This window comes from Papio anubis, chromosome X (genome assembly GCF_008728515.1).
Source record: "Papio anubis isolate 15944 chromosome X, Panubis1.0, whole genome shotgun sequence".
Classification (NCBI taxonomy): Eukaryota; Metazoa; Chordata; class Mammalia; order Primates; family Cercopithecidae; genus Papio; species Papio anubis.
In genome coordinates this window covers 95847405-95863839 of record NC_044996.1, presented here as the reverse complement: position 1 = coordinate 95863839, position 16435 = coordinate 95847405, and the positions used below count along the sequence as shown (strand labels likewise).

General features: G+C 37.5%; 1 protein-coding gene across 4 annotated transcripts in view; it reads left to right on the top strand.

The window, feature by feature from the left end:
- Nucleotides 1-15092, top strand: part of PAGE4 (PAGE family member 4) — a 78813-nt gene extending 63721 nt beyond the window's left edge. Inside the window, exons 1-5 of one of the 4 annotated variants that reach the window (XM_003917710.5) lie at nt 9625-10134; nt 11229-11336; nt 11830-11917; nt 13353-13478; nt 14968-15092. In XM_003917710.5, the coding sequence (XP_003917759.1) occupies nt 11259-11336; nt 11830-11917; nt 13353-13478; nt 14968-14984 (309 nt within the window). In that variant the 5' untranslated portion in view covers nt 9625-10134; nt 11229-11258 and the 3' untranslated portion in view covers nt 14985-15092. Of the gene's footprint in view, nt 1-9624; nt 10135-10156; nt 10643-11228; nt 11337-11829; nt 11918-13352; nt 13479-14967 lie in introns of those variants that run through there. The other 3 variants (XM_009197600.4, XM_009197599.3, XM_003917711.4) reach the window with 3 other exon arrangements.
- The last annotated feature ends 1343 nt before the right edge of the window (nt 15093-16435 follow it).

The following is a 16435-nucleotide window of genomic DNA, read 5'->3' as shown; positions in this document are numbered from 1 at the left end:
GGGAGGCCGAGGCGGGTGGATCACTTGAGGTCGGGAGTTCGAGACCAGTCCGGCCAACATGGTGAAACCCTGTCTCTACTTAAAAAAAAAAAAAAGGCAGGTGTGGTGGTGGGCGCCTGTAATCCCAGTTACTCAGGAGGCCGAGGCAGGAGAATCACTTGAACCTGGGAGGTGTTGCACCCTAGACTGGGTGACAGAGCAACACTCCGTCTCAAAAAAAAAAAAAATAAAAAGAAAAAAAGAAAAAAAAAAAAAAAAAAAAAAAAAAAAAAAAAAAGAAAAAGAAAAAAAAAAAAAGAAAAGTCATTAATTTACAGTTTAACCAGCTTTTTTCTTGGGTGGGATAGGAGCAGAATTTTTTCAGTGCTCCGTCTCTGAACTCTTGGGTCATATGGTATGTATATATTTAAGTTTATAGAAAATTGCCAAACTGTTTTTCAGAGTGGCTGTACAATTTTGCACTCATGTCATTAACATATGAGAGATCTAGTAGTTCTACATCCTTACCCATACTTGGTATTGTCAGTAACTTTTGTTTCAGTGAGTCAAGTAAATGAGTAATGGTATCTTTTGCAGTTTTAATTTTCATTTCCCAAATGGCCAGTGATGTTGTGCATCTTTTGCTATGCTAATTTTCCATCTGTATGTTCTCTTTGGTTTAGTGATCATGACATTTTCCAACTTACAAATTGGGTTGTGTGTTTTTTTGTTATTGAGTTTAGAGAGTTCTTTAAATTTTATGAATATAAGGCTTTAGTCAGATAGATGATTCACAAACATTTTCTCCCAGTCTATAGTTGTCTTTTTTTAAAGTTAGTATTTTATTGTTTTAAGGACATTGAAGAGGCCTCATGAAAATTTAAACATAGGTAGAATTTTATCATACACATATGTCCTCAAATTATAGCCTAATCCTCCCTACTCTTGCATAATCAGAAGCAATTACCCTAGCTTTGACATTTTAAAGATACCTTGAACAATGAATCAAGTGATTTGAAGTTCTAAGGTCAAAATGCTGGGCAGCAAAAGGCTTGATCTTGTAAAGAAAAGATTATATCAATTCAACTTAATGATGTTCTATGATAGAAAAACCTTAATGATCAAGAGAAACTAATAAATTTTTATTCTTCAGGCCTAGGTTTGGCTTCTATTTCTATCTTAGAGTCTTATTAATGATTAAGTTGGATGGTTTAGGAATCATACTTCAAGGAACCCAGGGGTTCTATAGAGCAGGGGTCCCCAGCCCCCAGGCCATGAGCCAGTACAGGCCTGTGGCCTGTTAGGAACCGGGCTGGACAGCAGGAGGTGAGTGGTGGGCAAGCCAGCATTACCACCTGAGCTCCACCTCCTGTCACATCACTGGTGGCATTAGATTCTCATAGGAGAGCAAACCCTATTGTGAACTATGCATGCAAGGGATCTAGGTTGTGTGCACTCCTTGTAAGAATATAGCTAACACATGATGATCTGAGGTGGAACAGTTTCATCTCGAAACCATCTCTCCCTACTCCCCAGACTGTGGAAAAATTATCTTTCACGAAACTGGTCCCTGGTGCCAAAGAGGTTGAGGACTGGTGCTGTAGAGGATTCCCAGAGGCTACCTAAGAAATTGGGAGTGCGGGGATAGAGATGATGAGCCTCTGACTGCTCCTCTCTGGCTTCAAGTGCAGTAGCTCTAATTGTTTTATTATTAGGTTTGGCTACATTTTTTTTTGTTTAATACCCATTTTTATTTTGAAATGATTTATAGAACAGTTGCAAAGCTAATACAGAAACTTCTCATATACTTTTCACTCAGATTCACCTAATGTTAACATCTAATATAACCACAGTACATTTGTCAAAACTGAGAGGTTAACATTGGCAATATACTACTAACTAAATGATAAACTTTATTTGGATTTCATTAATTTTTCCACTAATACCCTTTTAATGTTCCAGGATATCACATTGCATTTAGAGAAGCTTTTCTTTTAATTCTATTAACAGTTTTAAGAGCACAAAGCAAAAGTATCAAATTTTTATGAAGTCTGATTTATCAATTTTTTTCTTTCATGAATTGTGCTTTTGGTGTCATGTCTAAGAATTCATTGATAAACTCAAAGTCTCTTTTTATAAAACTTTCTTGAAAAGTTTTATAGTTTTACATTTTATATTTAGATATATGACCCATTTTGTGTTAACTTTTATATATGGTGTGAGGTTTAATAGTGGTTAATTTTCATTGCATATGACCATCCAATTTTCCTCATACCATTTACTGAAGATACTATCCTTTATCTGTAGAACTGCTTTGGCACCTTTGTCAAAAACCAACTGGCCATACCTGTGTAGGCCAATCTCTGGATCCTTTTCTTTTTGATTGATCGATGTGCCTTGATTACTGTTACTTTATAATAATTTAAAAAATCATATTGTTCAGTGTACAGATCTTAGTTTCTAAATACCATTTCTTAATACAAGGAAGCCAGAAACTTGGAGAAAAGGTTGATTCTAGAGCAGGTGAACTTGGCTTATCATGCAGTGCCAGGAAGTAAACAAAAGCTAAAAAACAAAAACAAAAAAGATGAATGTGATATCAAAAGTGTGTAACAACCAATCTGAAAGAGGTCCCAATATCTGAGCTAGAACAATTTGAGTCACAAAACACATGGCAAGTGTATTGGAATAGAACTTAAAAAATAAAAAGGAATCCATGAGTCCATACTGATATAAATGAGCAATTTAATAAGTAAATAAATGGAAAAGGGACAGATCTTTCTTATGGAATAATTCCAAACAATAAATGTAGAAGGAATGAATGAAATAGAAAATCATTATTAGAACAGCACAGTGATAATTGCTCTAGGTAAGGTCCATGGATTAATACTAAAATTAGACGCCTATACTTTAAGAAGAAAAAGGTTACTTGTATTGCCTCAAAGTATTCCCCCTCAAATATGCATTAGTTACTGTAGAGATTTTAACATATATCCACAAATTTTTTTATATTCTTCCCCCCAGGAGGTGGAGCTTAACTCTCTTCCCTTTGGGTGTGAGCTAGACTTAGTGATACACTTCTAATGAATAGAATATGAAAGGGGGAAAATAGTAATTTTATAGTGGAGAAACTTGACATACATCATCTAAATCAAGTGATGAAGGTTAATGTCACCAGTAAGAATTCATGTTTATATCATATACCCTCTGATATGATGTGATGAGAAGGGTACTTTACCCCAACAGTATTCTTCCCCAAAATCCATTATCTTAGTCCAATCATGAGACTCTATTAAACTCAAATTGAGGGGCAGTCTAAAAATTACGGGCAAGCATGCTTCAAAACCAGTTAGTAAGATTCCTCCAACTTTCTTCCTCTTCTTCAAAATTGCATTAGCCATTCTAATTCATTTGCTTTTCCTTATAAATTTTTGAATCAGCCTGTCTTATATGTACAAGAAGTCCTCCTAGGATTTTGATTAGTATTGTGTTAAATCTATATATCAATTTGTCTTTACTATGTTGGGTTTTCAAATCATGAACATAGCATGTATTTCCACTTACTTAGGTCCTCTTTGACTTTTTTGATCAGTGTCTTATAGTTTTCAGCACACAGATCCTGTACATATTTTGTGAGATTTATATCTAGGCACATCAATGTTTTGACTGTAAATGTTTTCTTAATTTCAGTTTCAAACTGTATGTTGTTTTTATTTGTTTGCTTTTTTGAGACAGAGGCTCACTTTGTCACCCAGACTGGGGTGCAGTGTGGCACTATCTCGGCTCATTGCAACCTCCGCTTCCTGGGTTCAAGCAATTCTCCTGCCTCAGCCTTCGAAGAAGCTAGAACTACAGGTGCGCACCACCATACCTGGCTAATTTTTGTATTTTTAGTGGAGATGGGCGTTTCACCATGTTGGCCAGGCTGGTCTTGGACTCCTGGCCTCAAGTGATTTGCCTGCCTCAGCCGCCTAAAGTGCTGGGATTACAGACTTGAGCCACCATGCCTGGCCCCAACTGTATGTTGTTAATGTATAGAAATCCAATTGATTTTTGTGTGATGACCTTGTATATTGCTGCCTTGGTAAAGTTACTTGTTGGTTCTAAGAAGGGTTTTTTTTTTTTTTTGGTAGATTTCTTGGAATTTTCTATGTGGTCAATTATGTTGTCTGCAAATAGGGTAATTTTTACTTCTTCCTTTCCAATCTGAATGCCTTATATTTCTTTTTTCTTGCCTGATTATGCTGGCTAAGACTCCCAGCATGATGTTGAACAGATGTGGTTAGAATAGAAATCTTTGTCTTGTTTCTGATCTTTGGAGGAAAGCATTCAGTCTTTCACCATCAAATACAATGTTAGCTGTCGGTTTTTTGCAGATCTCTTTACAAATTGAGAAAATTTCCTTCTAGTTCTACTTCACTGAGAGTTTTTATCATGAATGGATGCTGTATTTTGTCAAATGCTTCTGCATCAATTGATATTATCATATGATTTTCTTCTTTAGACTGTTAATATCAAAGATTAAATTGATTGATTATTGAATATTGAATTCATATTGCATTCCTGGAATAAACTTCCTATGGTTGTGCTGTATTATTCTTATTGTTAGATTCAATTTGCTAATATTTTGTTAAGGATTCTTACATTTATGTTAGTGACAATCCTAAGAACCCCAAATATTTATGCATCTAATAACAGAGTCACAAAATACATGACGAGAAATACACAAATCTACAATTACAGTCTGAGATTACAGTATTTCTTTCTCAATAATTGATAGAACATGTTGGCAGAAAATCAGCAAGGATACAATAGACAATAATCTGAAAGACATAAACCACCAAGGCTCACTCAGGAGGAAATAGATAACCTGAATACCCTTTATCTGAATAACCCTTTAAAGAAATTAAAATCATAGCTAAAAATGTTCCCATGAAGAAAACTCGAAGCCTAGATGGCACCACTGAAGAATTCTACCAAATAATTAAGGAAGAAATAATACCTATTCTATGCAAAATCTTCCAAAATATTGAGGAGGAAAGAATACTTTCCTGCTTATTCTATGAGGCCAGAATTTCTTGACTCCAAAATTGGACAAATATATTAATAGAAAAGGAAAGTATAAATCAATATCCATGATAAATATACATGCAAAAATTCTAAACAATATTTGAACAAATTAAATCCACCAATACATTAAAAGAATAATACATCATGACTGAATGGAATTTATTTCAGGAATGCAGGCTGTTTTAATACTTGAAAATGAATCAATAAAATTCACCATATTAATAGCTAAAAAAGAAAAAAATATAATTATTTTAATAGATGCAGAATGTTGAAAACTTTTGCCCTATGATCAGGAACAAGACAGAGATTTCCACTTTTCCCACTTGTATTCAACCTTGTAATGGAGGTTCTAGGTAGTGTAGTCAGGGAACAAACGTAAGTAAAATGCGTGCAGATTAGGAATGAAGTAAAATCGTCTATTCACAAATAACACAATTGTTTACATAGGAAACATGATAGAATCTAATTACAACAATGAAAAGCTACTAAAACCAACAAGTGAGTTTAGCAAAATTGCATGATACAAGCTCGATATAAAGAATAAGTTGTGTTTATGTCCACTAGCAACAAACAATAAAATTGACATAAAAACAATACCATTTACAATATCATAAAACATGAAAAACAAGGGATAAACTTGAAAAAAGATATGAAAAATCTGTACATTGAAAACTACAAAATATTTCTGAGAGAAATTAAGACCTGCATAATTGAAAAACACACACACAAAAAAAAAAAAAAGAAAAAAAGACCTACATAAATGAAGAGATATATCTTGTTCACGGGTCTGAAGACTCGATATTGTTAAGATGTCAATTCTCCCCAAATTGATCTATAAATTTGGTGCATTCTCAATCAAAATTACTGAAGGTTTTTTTAGGGGGTAGAAATTGACAAGCTGATTCTATAATTCATATGGAAATGCAAAGGACCAAGATTAGTCAAAGTAGGATTTCAAGAGTTGCTACAAAACTGTATCACAGTAGTGTGACATTGGCCTAAAGATAAACAAGTAGGTTAGCACAGCACAGAGAGTACAGAAACAAACTCACACCTATACAAACAACTGATTTTTGGGAAAGGTATCCGGGTAGAGACATAACAACCAGCGAAGGCCAGCGTGACCAACGAACCCTCACTAATTACCTATGAGGGGATACGTGCGTAAGAGAAGGCTTGCCCAAGAGAAAGAAGTCCAAAGCCAGATGAGCTTTCTAGCACAAGTGAGAGGCCTGCACACCATCAGTGAAGACTGAAGTGACAAGCACAACTATAAAATGGGGCTCAGTTGGCACAGAAAGGTGAACCTGGAGGTTTCTATATAAGGAGAATGGGAAACAAGGGCTTCTCCTTCTGATGGTGGAACTCTCAAGGACAGAATCTTCCTTCCTCTCCACTTGCTTCAGGTGAACTACTCGGAAATGCTGACGCTAAGTTATAGCTATCTGAATAGATGTGAGAATGTGTGCAGCAACTGAATGGGCATGAGTAGTATTTGAAGGAGTTCACAGGTAGTTGGAGTAACAGTTTAAAATAACATACTTTGTCAACCCATGTCAAGATTTCCGGGAACTCTCCTTTGCAATCATGAAAATTGCCTTCATGTTTACCAGTCAGTGTTTAGAAAAATCATCTCACAAAATATTTATATTCATAATATTTATATTCATGCACTTATTGTGGCATACAGTAGGTAAAAGGACACCAGAGGAAAGATCCTCCTCTGACCCACAGCCTCAGTCTTCAGCTCCAGTGGCCTCTGCAGTCTGCAAGCATGCTTCCAAGACTTAGCACATGATGTTTCTTCTGCCAGTCCTGCATTCTGCACATGTGGGCACCTATACCACATCACCTCTCATGGATGGTGCTCATGGGGTTGCTAAGCTTCTCCTTGAGCTGAGGGATTCAAAGGAACTACTGGATCCATGGGGTAGCACAAGGTGAAGAAACATACATGTTTATGTTTATGATTCAGGCTTAAACCAGAATCGGAAAGATACAGATTTAATTCCAGGCATACCTTGCCAGAGGGTGTTACATTAGACAAGTTGTACATACTCTTGAGCCCTTATTTCTTCATGTAGGATTTTTTTTTCATGAGGAAATGTTTAAGGAAGTGGACAGAAAATGATCCATGAGGATGTTTGCTGCAGCATGAATGATCATCTAAAATGATAAATATATGAAAACACATGCGCTAAAATGACAAATAGAAGAGAGGTTTTTAATGAATGCTGGAACTCCAGAGTTGTTTCTTAATTCTCCTCTTTCTGATTTTGTGGATTGTTTATGAGCATGAATTACTTGAATAACAATGTTCAAACATATTATTTATCAAAAGTGCAAATTCAAATAGTAGTGTGGTGTTTTCTTCCATCAAATAGCAGAAAACAGTAGGATTAGTCAATTTTTAGTGATTGGATTATTTGTAAGGAGCAGATATCACCTGTGACAGAAAATGAATACAATGAAAGTGACATCTATAATCACCACAATGATACAAACAGGGGCTTGGGATCACCTACATATCCTTGATCAGAGTGCTTGCTTCGCACTAATGTTGCCTGAGGATGAGGTTCTCTGGGAAGGCTCATGGTGCTCAAGGATTTCCTTTTCAGTTCAGATCTAAGCTCTCACACAGAAAAGGCCTTACCTGTCCTCTCACTCCTTCACAGCATCCTAGAGAAACTTGATCCTATGCAGAGAACACAGCAGCTGCCAACTGTCAGGCACCAAGGTCAGGGAGGCAGCAGACTGCAGATAGCCTTTCCAGGTGATAACAGGAAACACCTAAGAGCTAGTGAAAGCACTTTACCTGAGGAGAAACAGGAGGCTGAGACTAGAGCCCACAGTTTATGCTGATTGCAGAGTGTGAGATCTCAGTCTCTCAATAAATCTTTGTTTAATCCACATAAAGATCTGAGTAGTAGGAGCAGCTCCTGCTTAGATATAAAAAGTGATTGTCTCTGATTGGCGAGATCAAGGAAGAATTATATATTCTTCACACTTGGCTCTGTATTGACTCTACATCTTATCTGTAGGAGAGAGGGAGAAAAGGAGAGGGAGATCTGGCAATTCTACTTCTGCCATGGGGGATCTTTCTAACTCTCAAAGAATGTGCACTTCTTTAAGGGTAACCTGCAGAGTCCGAGAATTGTCCAGGTCCAGGCATGCAAGGACAGAAAGGATATTTTTCCCCCGGGGGCTTAGCGGGGGCGGGAGGGGGTGGACAGGGATGTGCAGGGCAAGCTCCTTTCTGTCCTGCAGGCACCCATCTAACTTTTGCCCAAAGCAGTAACAGTGGGCTTCTGTCCTCCTACCCCCAACCCCCCACACCTTCTCTGACAGCAGAGGATCAGACCACCTAGGCAATGGTGAAGCTCTTTGACGTGCACCAGGTGCAGGAGACCTATGTCCTCTAGCACTGCATTTTATCTGCTGGGTTCCCCTCGGAGAACCATATATCTTTGGAGTCCCAGAACATGCTGGTTGCACAAGAACAAAGCACACTTACTGTCTGAGAGGAAGGCTGGTGTTGTGGTAGCTCTATTGAACCTCTCTTTTCTTTTGAGATCATGTTGTACATACACAGTGCTACATAACCAGATGTTTCAAGTTAATGACTTAAAGTGAACGGCACCACACCACTATTACAGGAAATATTATTCAGCATGGGTTTTGGTAGTCACTCATATTTCATTTTCAAGTGTGCCATAGTTTACTTATATAGCAAGTCCACGACCATGCTATTATAAATTAAGCTGTTTTGGAAGTCCCATGTATCCAAATTTTTGTTCACATGATTAAAGAAAAAAAAAATTCAGTGGTAGTTGTTAAAGCACAGTAAGGAAAACCTTATTTAGGACCGTGGTGATGGGTATAGGGACCATTGCAATGGGATCTTGCAGTAGGGGAGAGAGATTGGGCTCAATACTGAATACAGCACAGGCCAGTGGGAATGTATAGCAAAGGAGCAGTATGATGGTCTGTGGGTGGAAAATTACTAAGAGGAAACATCAGGGGTAAGGGGGATTCTGGCTAAACCCACCTAGCAGGATTCTTGCTGAAGACAGGCCAAGGGAAATCAGACATCACCTGGGGGATGGTGGAAGATGAAGAACCCCATGAGATAGCAAGTATGATTAGATATTGAGGATGGAGGGTTCATGCCACATTAACTTAGCAGGGCTCTTTGCTAAAACTGGGTTTTACAAGGAAATGCACAGATGGTTCTAGGAGAAGTTTCAGAAGCCTGACTTAAAAGTTTGGCCAAGCAAAGAATATTTGTCAACATTCAAGACAGTTTCCTTAACATTAAAGTCCTAGAAGTGGAAATGCTGGGTCACAGGATTTTTTATTTTTTGAGACAGGATCTTGCTCTGTAGCCCAAGCTGGAGTGTAGTGGTGTGATCTTGGCTCACTGCAACCCCAACCTCCTGGGCTCAAGCTATCCTCCCACCTCAGCCTCTCAAGTCGCTGGGACTGCAGGTGGGCACCACCATGCCCAGCTAATTTTTGTATTTTTTGTAGAGGCAGGGTCTTGCCATGTTGCCCAGGATGGTCTCGAACTCCTGGGCTCAAGCAATCCACCCGCCTCAGCATCCCAAAGTGCTAGGATTACAGGCATGAGCTGCTGCACCTGGCCCGGATTTTTGTGCAAATGTTTAGGCTTATTTATGTATGTGGGTTTATCATCCTTCTTCTTTACATTTTTTTCTGGATTCCTATCATGCTTAAAATGGCTTTGTACTCTCTGAGAACCTAAGCTTTCACACATCTCTGGGAAGACTGAATACCCTCTTGAGGGCCACTGAGGCAGCAGCACTGAGAAAAAATTAAAGGGGAAATTTGCAGGTGAAATGCAGAGCTGGGAACATTCCTAGATCCAGGACAGAACATTTTGCAAGAGGGGCCAGAAGCCAGAGACAAGCCCTTCCCAGCACCGAGCAGGCCCTTCCTCCAGGTGGCACAGAGCCTCTAGGAGGCGGGAGAAGGCTGGAAAGACAACCCACGTGACACCCCCCATGTTTGGGATTGGCTGGTGGGATTGACAGTGCTGAGGTCTAAACAAGGAGGCAGAAGCAGGTAGGTGCCACTTCTCTTCCCTTCTTCATTCTTCGCCAGGCTCTCTGCTGACTCCAGTCAAGTGTAAGTGCGAACAGGTGTGAATGAGTGAGCCGGTGGGCTTCTGGTGGGTCGGGCACTGTGGTCCCTGACCTCAGAGAAGGAAGGGCCTTGAGGTCTTCATCCTTCTCCTAGCAGGCAGCTATGCGGCGGGGCAGGGACAGGGGAGGAAGGAGGGCCATGAAGGGGAGGAGGGTCAGCCAAGATGGTGTGAGTTTTGGAGCGGGACACTATCTGAGTCCTGGAGGCATATGAAACTGCCCATAGAGGACGGATGCCGGAGTCCTCAGTGGGGACCAGGGAAAGGGTGGGACGGCCCGCGCTTGACAGCGCCCGCCTCAGTGTGCATATTCACTGGGGGTCTTCCCATCAGCCCCTTCACCCACGAGGTGAACTGCCGCGGAGCTGTGAGGGTGTTGTTTGCATTCCAGTTGTCGGGACTCTTTCACCTGAGATTGAGACTCAATGGGTGGGTCCACCGATCGTTCCTCCTGGGAGTTTAAGTGTGAGGAGGAGCTGGTGGGCTTCAGGCGGGTCGGGCAGCACAGTCCGTGGCCTCAGTGAAGGAAGGGCCCCACAGGCGGTGGCACCGCCATGACCTTGTGGTTGTGGCAGGGCTGCGGCGAGGGAGGAAGTTGGGCCACGGAGGGGAGAGGGATCAGATGGAGTGAAACTTGGGGGTACTTTTTGAGGTATCTTTGAGTCCCAGAGGAGCTTGAAACTGCCGACAGAGGACAGTGGGGACCTGGGGAGGAGGGGACCTGGGGTGGCTGAATATTAAAAAATCTCTTCGTAATGGAATTCAGTTATGAAATTAAGTCTCTTTAGGAAAGACCCCATGTTTTGATCTAGGACTTGAAGATCACTTCTCTGCCAAGTTGGCTGTGGAAGAAACAAAGCAGTTTGCAGATAGATTTATTTGATGTGATTGGAAACCAGGCGTAGTTATTATTAACTCAGGACCTATTATGGAAATCTCACAAAATTAAAAAAAAAATTACAATCAGCAGATGGCCATGGAAAGAGTCGGGTATAATTACTCCTTTTTATTGCAGTCTTCAGTTCACGATCTTCTAGTTGGAGCGATGAGTGCACGAGTGAGATCAAGATCCAGAGGAAGAGGAGATGGTCAGGAGGCTCCCGATGTGTTTGCATTCGTGGCTGTGAGTACCTTTCAGTATCTTATTTCCATTGGCAGAAATGTATTTTTCTGAAAGAAAATCGAAAACATTGTTGAACCAATATAGATCTGTTATATAAAGGACTTCCCTGCTGAAAATAGTTGCAAACTAAAGCACATTAATGAGATATTGAGCAAGGAGACCTATTTTCTGATATTGTCTGCATATGTATGTTGTTAGGAGTCTGGAAATAGTCCTTATGACTTTCCTATCATGCTTATTAATAAATAATACAGCCCAAAGAAGATGAAGATGGGTTCCAGAATTATCGGTCCTTGCAGGTAACTCCTTAAAGTATTTTCTATATATGAAGAATAACTTTTCTTAAGAATGCTTATAGAGAGGCTAGGAAAAACCTCTTCAGATTTATTTGTGACTAGCTATCTTCACATAGTATGTATATTTGTGACTCCTATTGCCATAGTGTTAATAACAATATTCGATTTGCATCTACTCTCCCCCCATGTCTCAAAAGCCCGGTGAATCTCAGCAAGAGGAACCACCAACTGACAATCAGGATATTGAACCTGGACGAGAGAGAGAAAGAACACCTCCGATTGAAGGTGAGAAGGGCATGGAGGAGCATTTTGTATTTCATGTATGATGTTATACTAGTAACAGGAATAAATAAACCATCCCCTAAAAATTGGCTGGAAACCTGTAAGGTAATCCTTCGTAAGGGAATAATGTAGTTTTCAGCTGCCGTAGTCCTTCTTGTGATAAATTTTCTCTTCGGCATTTTACTTATCTTATATCTTAAGAGTTCTTTGGCATACTTGGAAAATACAATCCTTGCCAAACTCTATATTAGCAAACAAAAGGAAACTACATTAAATTTAGAAAAAATTGTAAACTGTTTCATGAGTTAAACTTGGTTTTATTGGGATATTATTTTTCTGGGCATACGTCATTGCATTAAAAGTTTGAGCAAACCTAGATATGTTATGGTTAGCTCTTACACAGCAATTTTTAGAAAATGTCATAATTCAGAGAAATAAAAATGTGAAATCCTTTTAGTTACCGTTAAAAGTCTTCAATACTTTTGTCTTTCTGAACCATTATCTATTTGTCATATATTCATTTTTTAACTTTTTACTTAGAAAGGATTTAAAATGTAAGGAAAAGTTATCTAAGTACAGTGAACTTCTGTTTATTCTTCACCTTGATTCACCAATTGCTGTAACATTTTGCCACTTATCTCCCCGTTTTTGCCATATTAATATTTTATTGCTGAACCACTTGAGAGTAAGTTTCAAATACCACAACTATTTACTCTGTAAGTAATTCAGTATGTATCTGCTAAAAATATGAATAATCACTTAAATAACCTCAGAACAATTATCAAATTCAGGAAAATTGGCCTTGAGAAAACATCTAACATATAGTCTATTGCAGTTTTGTCAGTTGGCCTAGGAATGTCCTTTATAGGATTTTTTTCCTGATCCAGGATCTAATCCAAGACTACTCATTGTATTTAGTTGTCATATCTCTCTGGTCTTCTTTAATCTGGAAGTGTTCCTCAGTCTTTCTTTGCTTATCATGACATTGACAACTAGAATCCAAACCAGTTGTTTTGTAAAATGTTCTTTAATTTGGGTTTGTCTTATGTTAATGTTTTTTCATTCATTTACTGGGGCTTACTAGGTGCCGGGAAATGTACTAAGTACTGAGGATATAAATGAGAGAATGATTTCTTCCTTGAGCTTGCAATCTAATCAGGGAAATTCATGTAAATAAATACTGCTCTAATGAGTGATTTACAGTAACAGAAGTATATGCAGATCGTGAAAGTGACAACTAAGTTGTCTTAAACAGTCGTAGGAAAAAAAAACTTCCTAGTAGAGATAATGTTCTTCCCCATTTTCTAGCAGAAAATTCCAACGCCCATTGCACTCATGCCTCACATTTGTTAGAATACAAGCCTACAGAGCTTTATTTAATAACATTAATTTATAGTTTACTGCTTACTTATATCAATAATTTTTTTATTTATATGAGAACGTAAAGTGGAAGGTGATTGCCAGGAAATGGATCTGGAAAACACTGGGAATGAGCGTGGAGATGGCTCTGATGTAAAAGAGAAGACTCCACCTAATCCGGAGCGTGCTAAGACTAAAGAAGCAGGTACGTTATTCATTCAGAATGGAAGTCATGGGGTTACTCTTTTTCTATAATATACTTTAATAACAAGTCTCACATACAAATATTATTTGAAAGGTAGTTCAGACACCAAATACTTGATTCAAAGACAGTGTCAGGGAAAAAATGAATTAGGTCAAAGCCATGTTGTTGAATTATAAAATATGAAAGTATTATTACTTTGGAGTAGAAATCTTCCAAAACTCAAGGCAAGTGATCAAACACTTTAAAAAGCATATATATTACTTAACATACCCCAGGGGCAATTGGGTATCTAAATGACACTGTTGCTTTAAAAAAAATTTTGCCAGAATTGTTTATCACAAATCACTTTTAGGCACTAACAAGTAAGATAGATCTGTATGTTTTGAATTTTCCAAGTTGGTTTGTTGTTTTTTTACAAATTGCGAGCTAGACTGAGAAACAGTAGCATTTTCCCTCACATTTTAATGTCATCTATATGGTAGTAGCTTAAATAAACCAGTAAGACTACATATTTTTTTTTTTTTTCATTGAAAACATGACCTTTATTTTCACAAGTTAAATTTACAGGTAATAAATAATAATGGCACCTCAAAGACACACTAACTTTCACTTACGAAGAAATAGATTGTAAATTGCTTTCTCTGGTACTATAAATGATATTAAATTTTCCTGAAAGAATCAACTTCTTTTTCAGACCAATGAATATTTTCATCCACTGAATATTTGTACATACAATTCATCATTAAGTCCAGCATATCTCAATACTGATTTACCATCTAAACAAACATATATACTCAGTGTGTAATCCATCTGTTCTCCAGCAAGCATATTTTTTTTTTTAACAGGCATATCTGGCCTCCAACCATATAATTTTTATCATCTAAATCAGGACACTTTTGAGAGGGAAAGGAATACATCAGGTTAACAGGTAGACAAATGGCCACTCTGGTATAAAGAGTCCACATAAAGATTTAACTAGATCAATGAATTATTTTTGCACTTTTGCACAAAAGAGACAAACCAAATGGAATGGCATTCTTTGACCTCTCTTTAGTCAGCTAAACAATTCCTTAGCTAATATATAATTAGTAGAGTGTTTTTAGTCAATACATTTGAGTGACACTGTGTTTGCTTGCTTGTTTTTTGCTTCCTGGAGTTTTTGTTTGATTAAAAAATCAAAACAAAACAAAACTGAAATCAGTGGCTGTTTTTGCCCTCCACTTAAAATTATCTTTAAATGGGCTCATAGCATTTAATCTGTTCTGGCTTGAGAAGTCTTTGTTTCCTCATACCACTAGAGTGATGAATTTCAAGAATTAGTACACATATGCCTGAAAATGTACATTAGCATAGAAGTCTATGCAGTGGTTAGGGTTCTGGTTTTCATTTCATCTTAAAAAACCAAAACTAGTGTTGTTTGTGTGCTTTTAATATCATCTCAGTAAAGTTCTGCTAAGTAATGAACTCAAATGTTATGTTTGTATTTTAGGAGATGGGCAACCATAAGTTAAAAAGAAGACAAGCTGAAGCTACACACATGGCTGATGTCACATTGAAAATGTGACTGACAATTTGAAAATTCTCTCAATAAAGTTTGAATTTTCTCTGAAGAAGTCATGCGTGTCTTTTGTAAAATTTATTCCTAGAAAATTGATAACTATTGTAAATGGTATCTTTAAAAAATCCTTGTGTTCTGTTTAGAGCTGGTATATATTTTTGTATACTGATTTTGTGTTGGGCAACGTTGCTAAACTTGCTTATTCTGTTGGTTTATCCCTACATCCTTTTGGATTTTCTCCATACACAATCATACCACATGTAAATAATGATAATTCTGTTTTTTCCTTTTGAGGCTTTATACTTTCATTTCTTGTCCTTATGACACTGGCCAGACCCCTCCAGTACAATGTTGATTAGAAGTGATGATGATGTGAATTCTGGTTATATTCCTGATGTCAAGAGGAAAACTTTCAACGTTTCACTATGATAGGTTTTAAAAATATATGTAGAGTCCTTCTACAGGTTGAGTATACCTAATACGAAGTCCTCCAAAATCTGAAACTTTTTGAGTGCCTCTGTGATGCTTAAAGGAAGTGCTCATTTCAGATTTCAGATTTTCAGATTATGGATGTTTAACCAGTAAGTATGATGCAAGTATTCCAAAATCTGAAACAGCACTTCAGGGATGGTATACTTAACCTGTATTAGATTAAGGACTTTTCAAAAAAAATTCTTAGTTTTCTAAGAGTACTTACTATGCTTACCATGAATATATGTTGAATTTTATCAAACACTTGATCTGCATCTATTGAGGTGTATGATATTTCTCCATTAAGCTGTTAATACAGCATTCCTAGAATAAGCCCAATTTAATTTGCCATATATTGTCCTTTTATGTATTACTGGTTCCTTTTCCTAATGTTTTGTTTAGGATTTTTGCACTTTTGTTCATGAGCTTGACCTATAAATTTTTAATACTCACTCCATTCAGGCCTTGGTATCAAGGGTATTCTGGCTTTGTAATATGAGTTAGGATGTATATTCTCCTTTTATTTTTCTCATGTAGTTCAGCTAACATTGGAATCCTTTCTTAAATGTTTGATAGAATTTGCCAGTGAAGCTATCTCTACCTAGAGTTCTCTTTGTAGGGAAGCTTAAAATTGAATCAATACCTTTAGTCACATTAGGACTATTTCAATTTTCTATTTCTTCACTTTGGGTTTTATTTTTCTAGGATTTTGTCCATATTATCTAAATTTTTGTTATACAAAATAGTCCATAGTATCCTCTCCTTATCCTCTTAATGCCTGTTTTCATTCATAAAACTGATAATTTATGCCTTCTCTCTTGTATTCTTGATCAATGTCAGGGTCTTTTCAAAATAAACTAACTTTTGGCTATCCTATTTTTGTTTTATATTTTGCTAATTTTGGCTCCCATGTTTATTTTTTTACTTT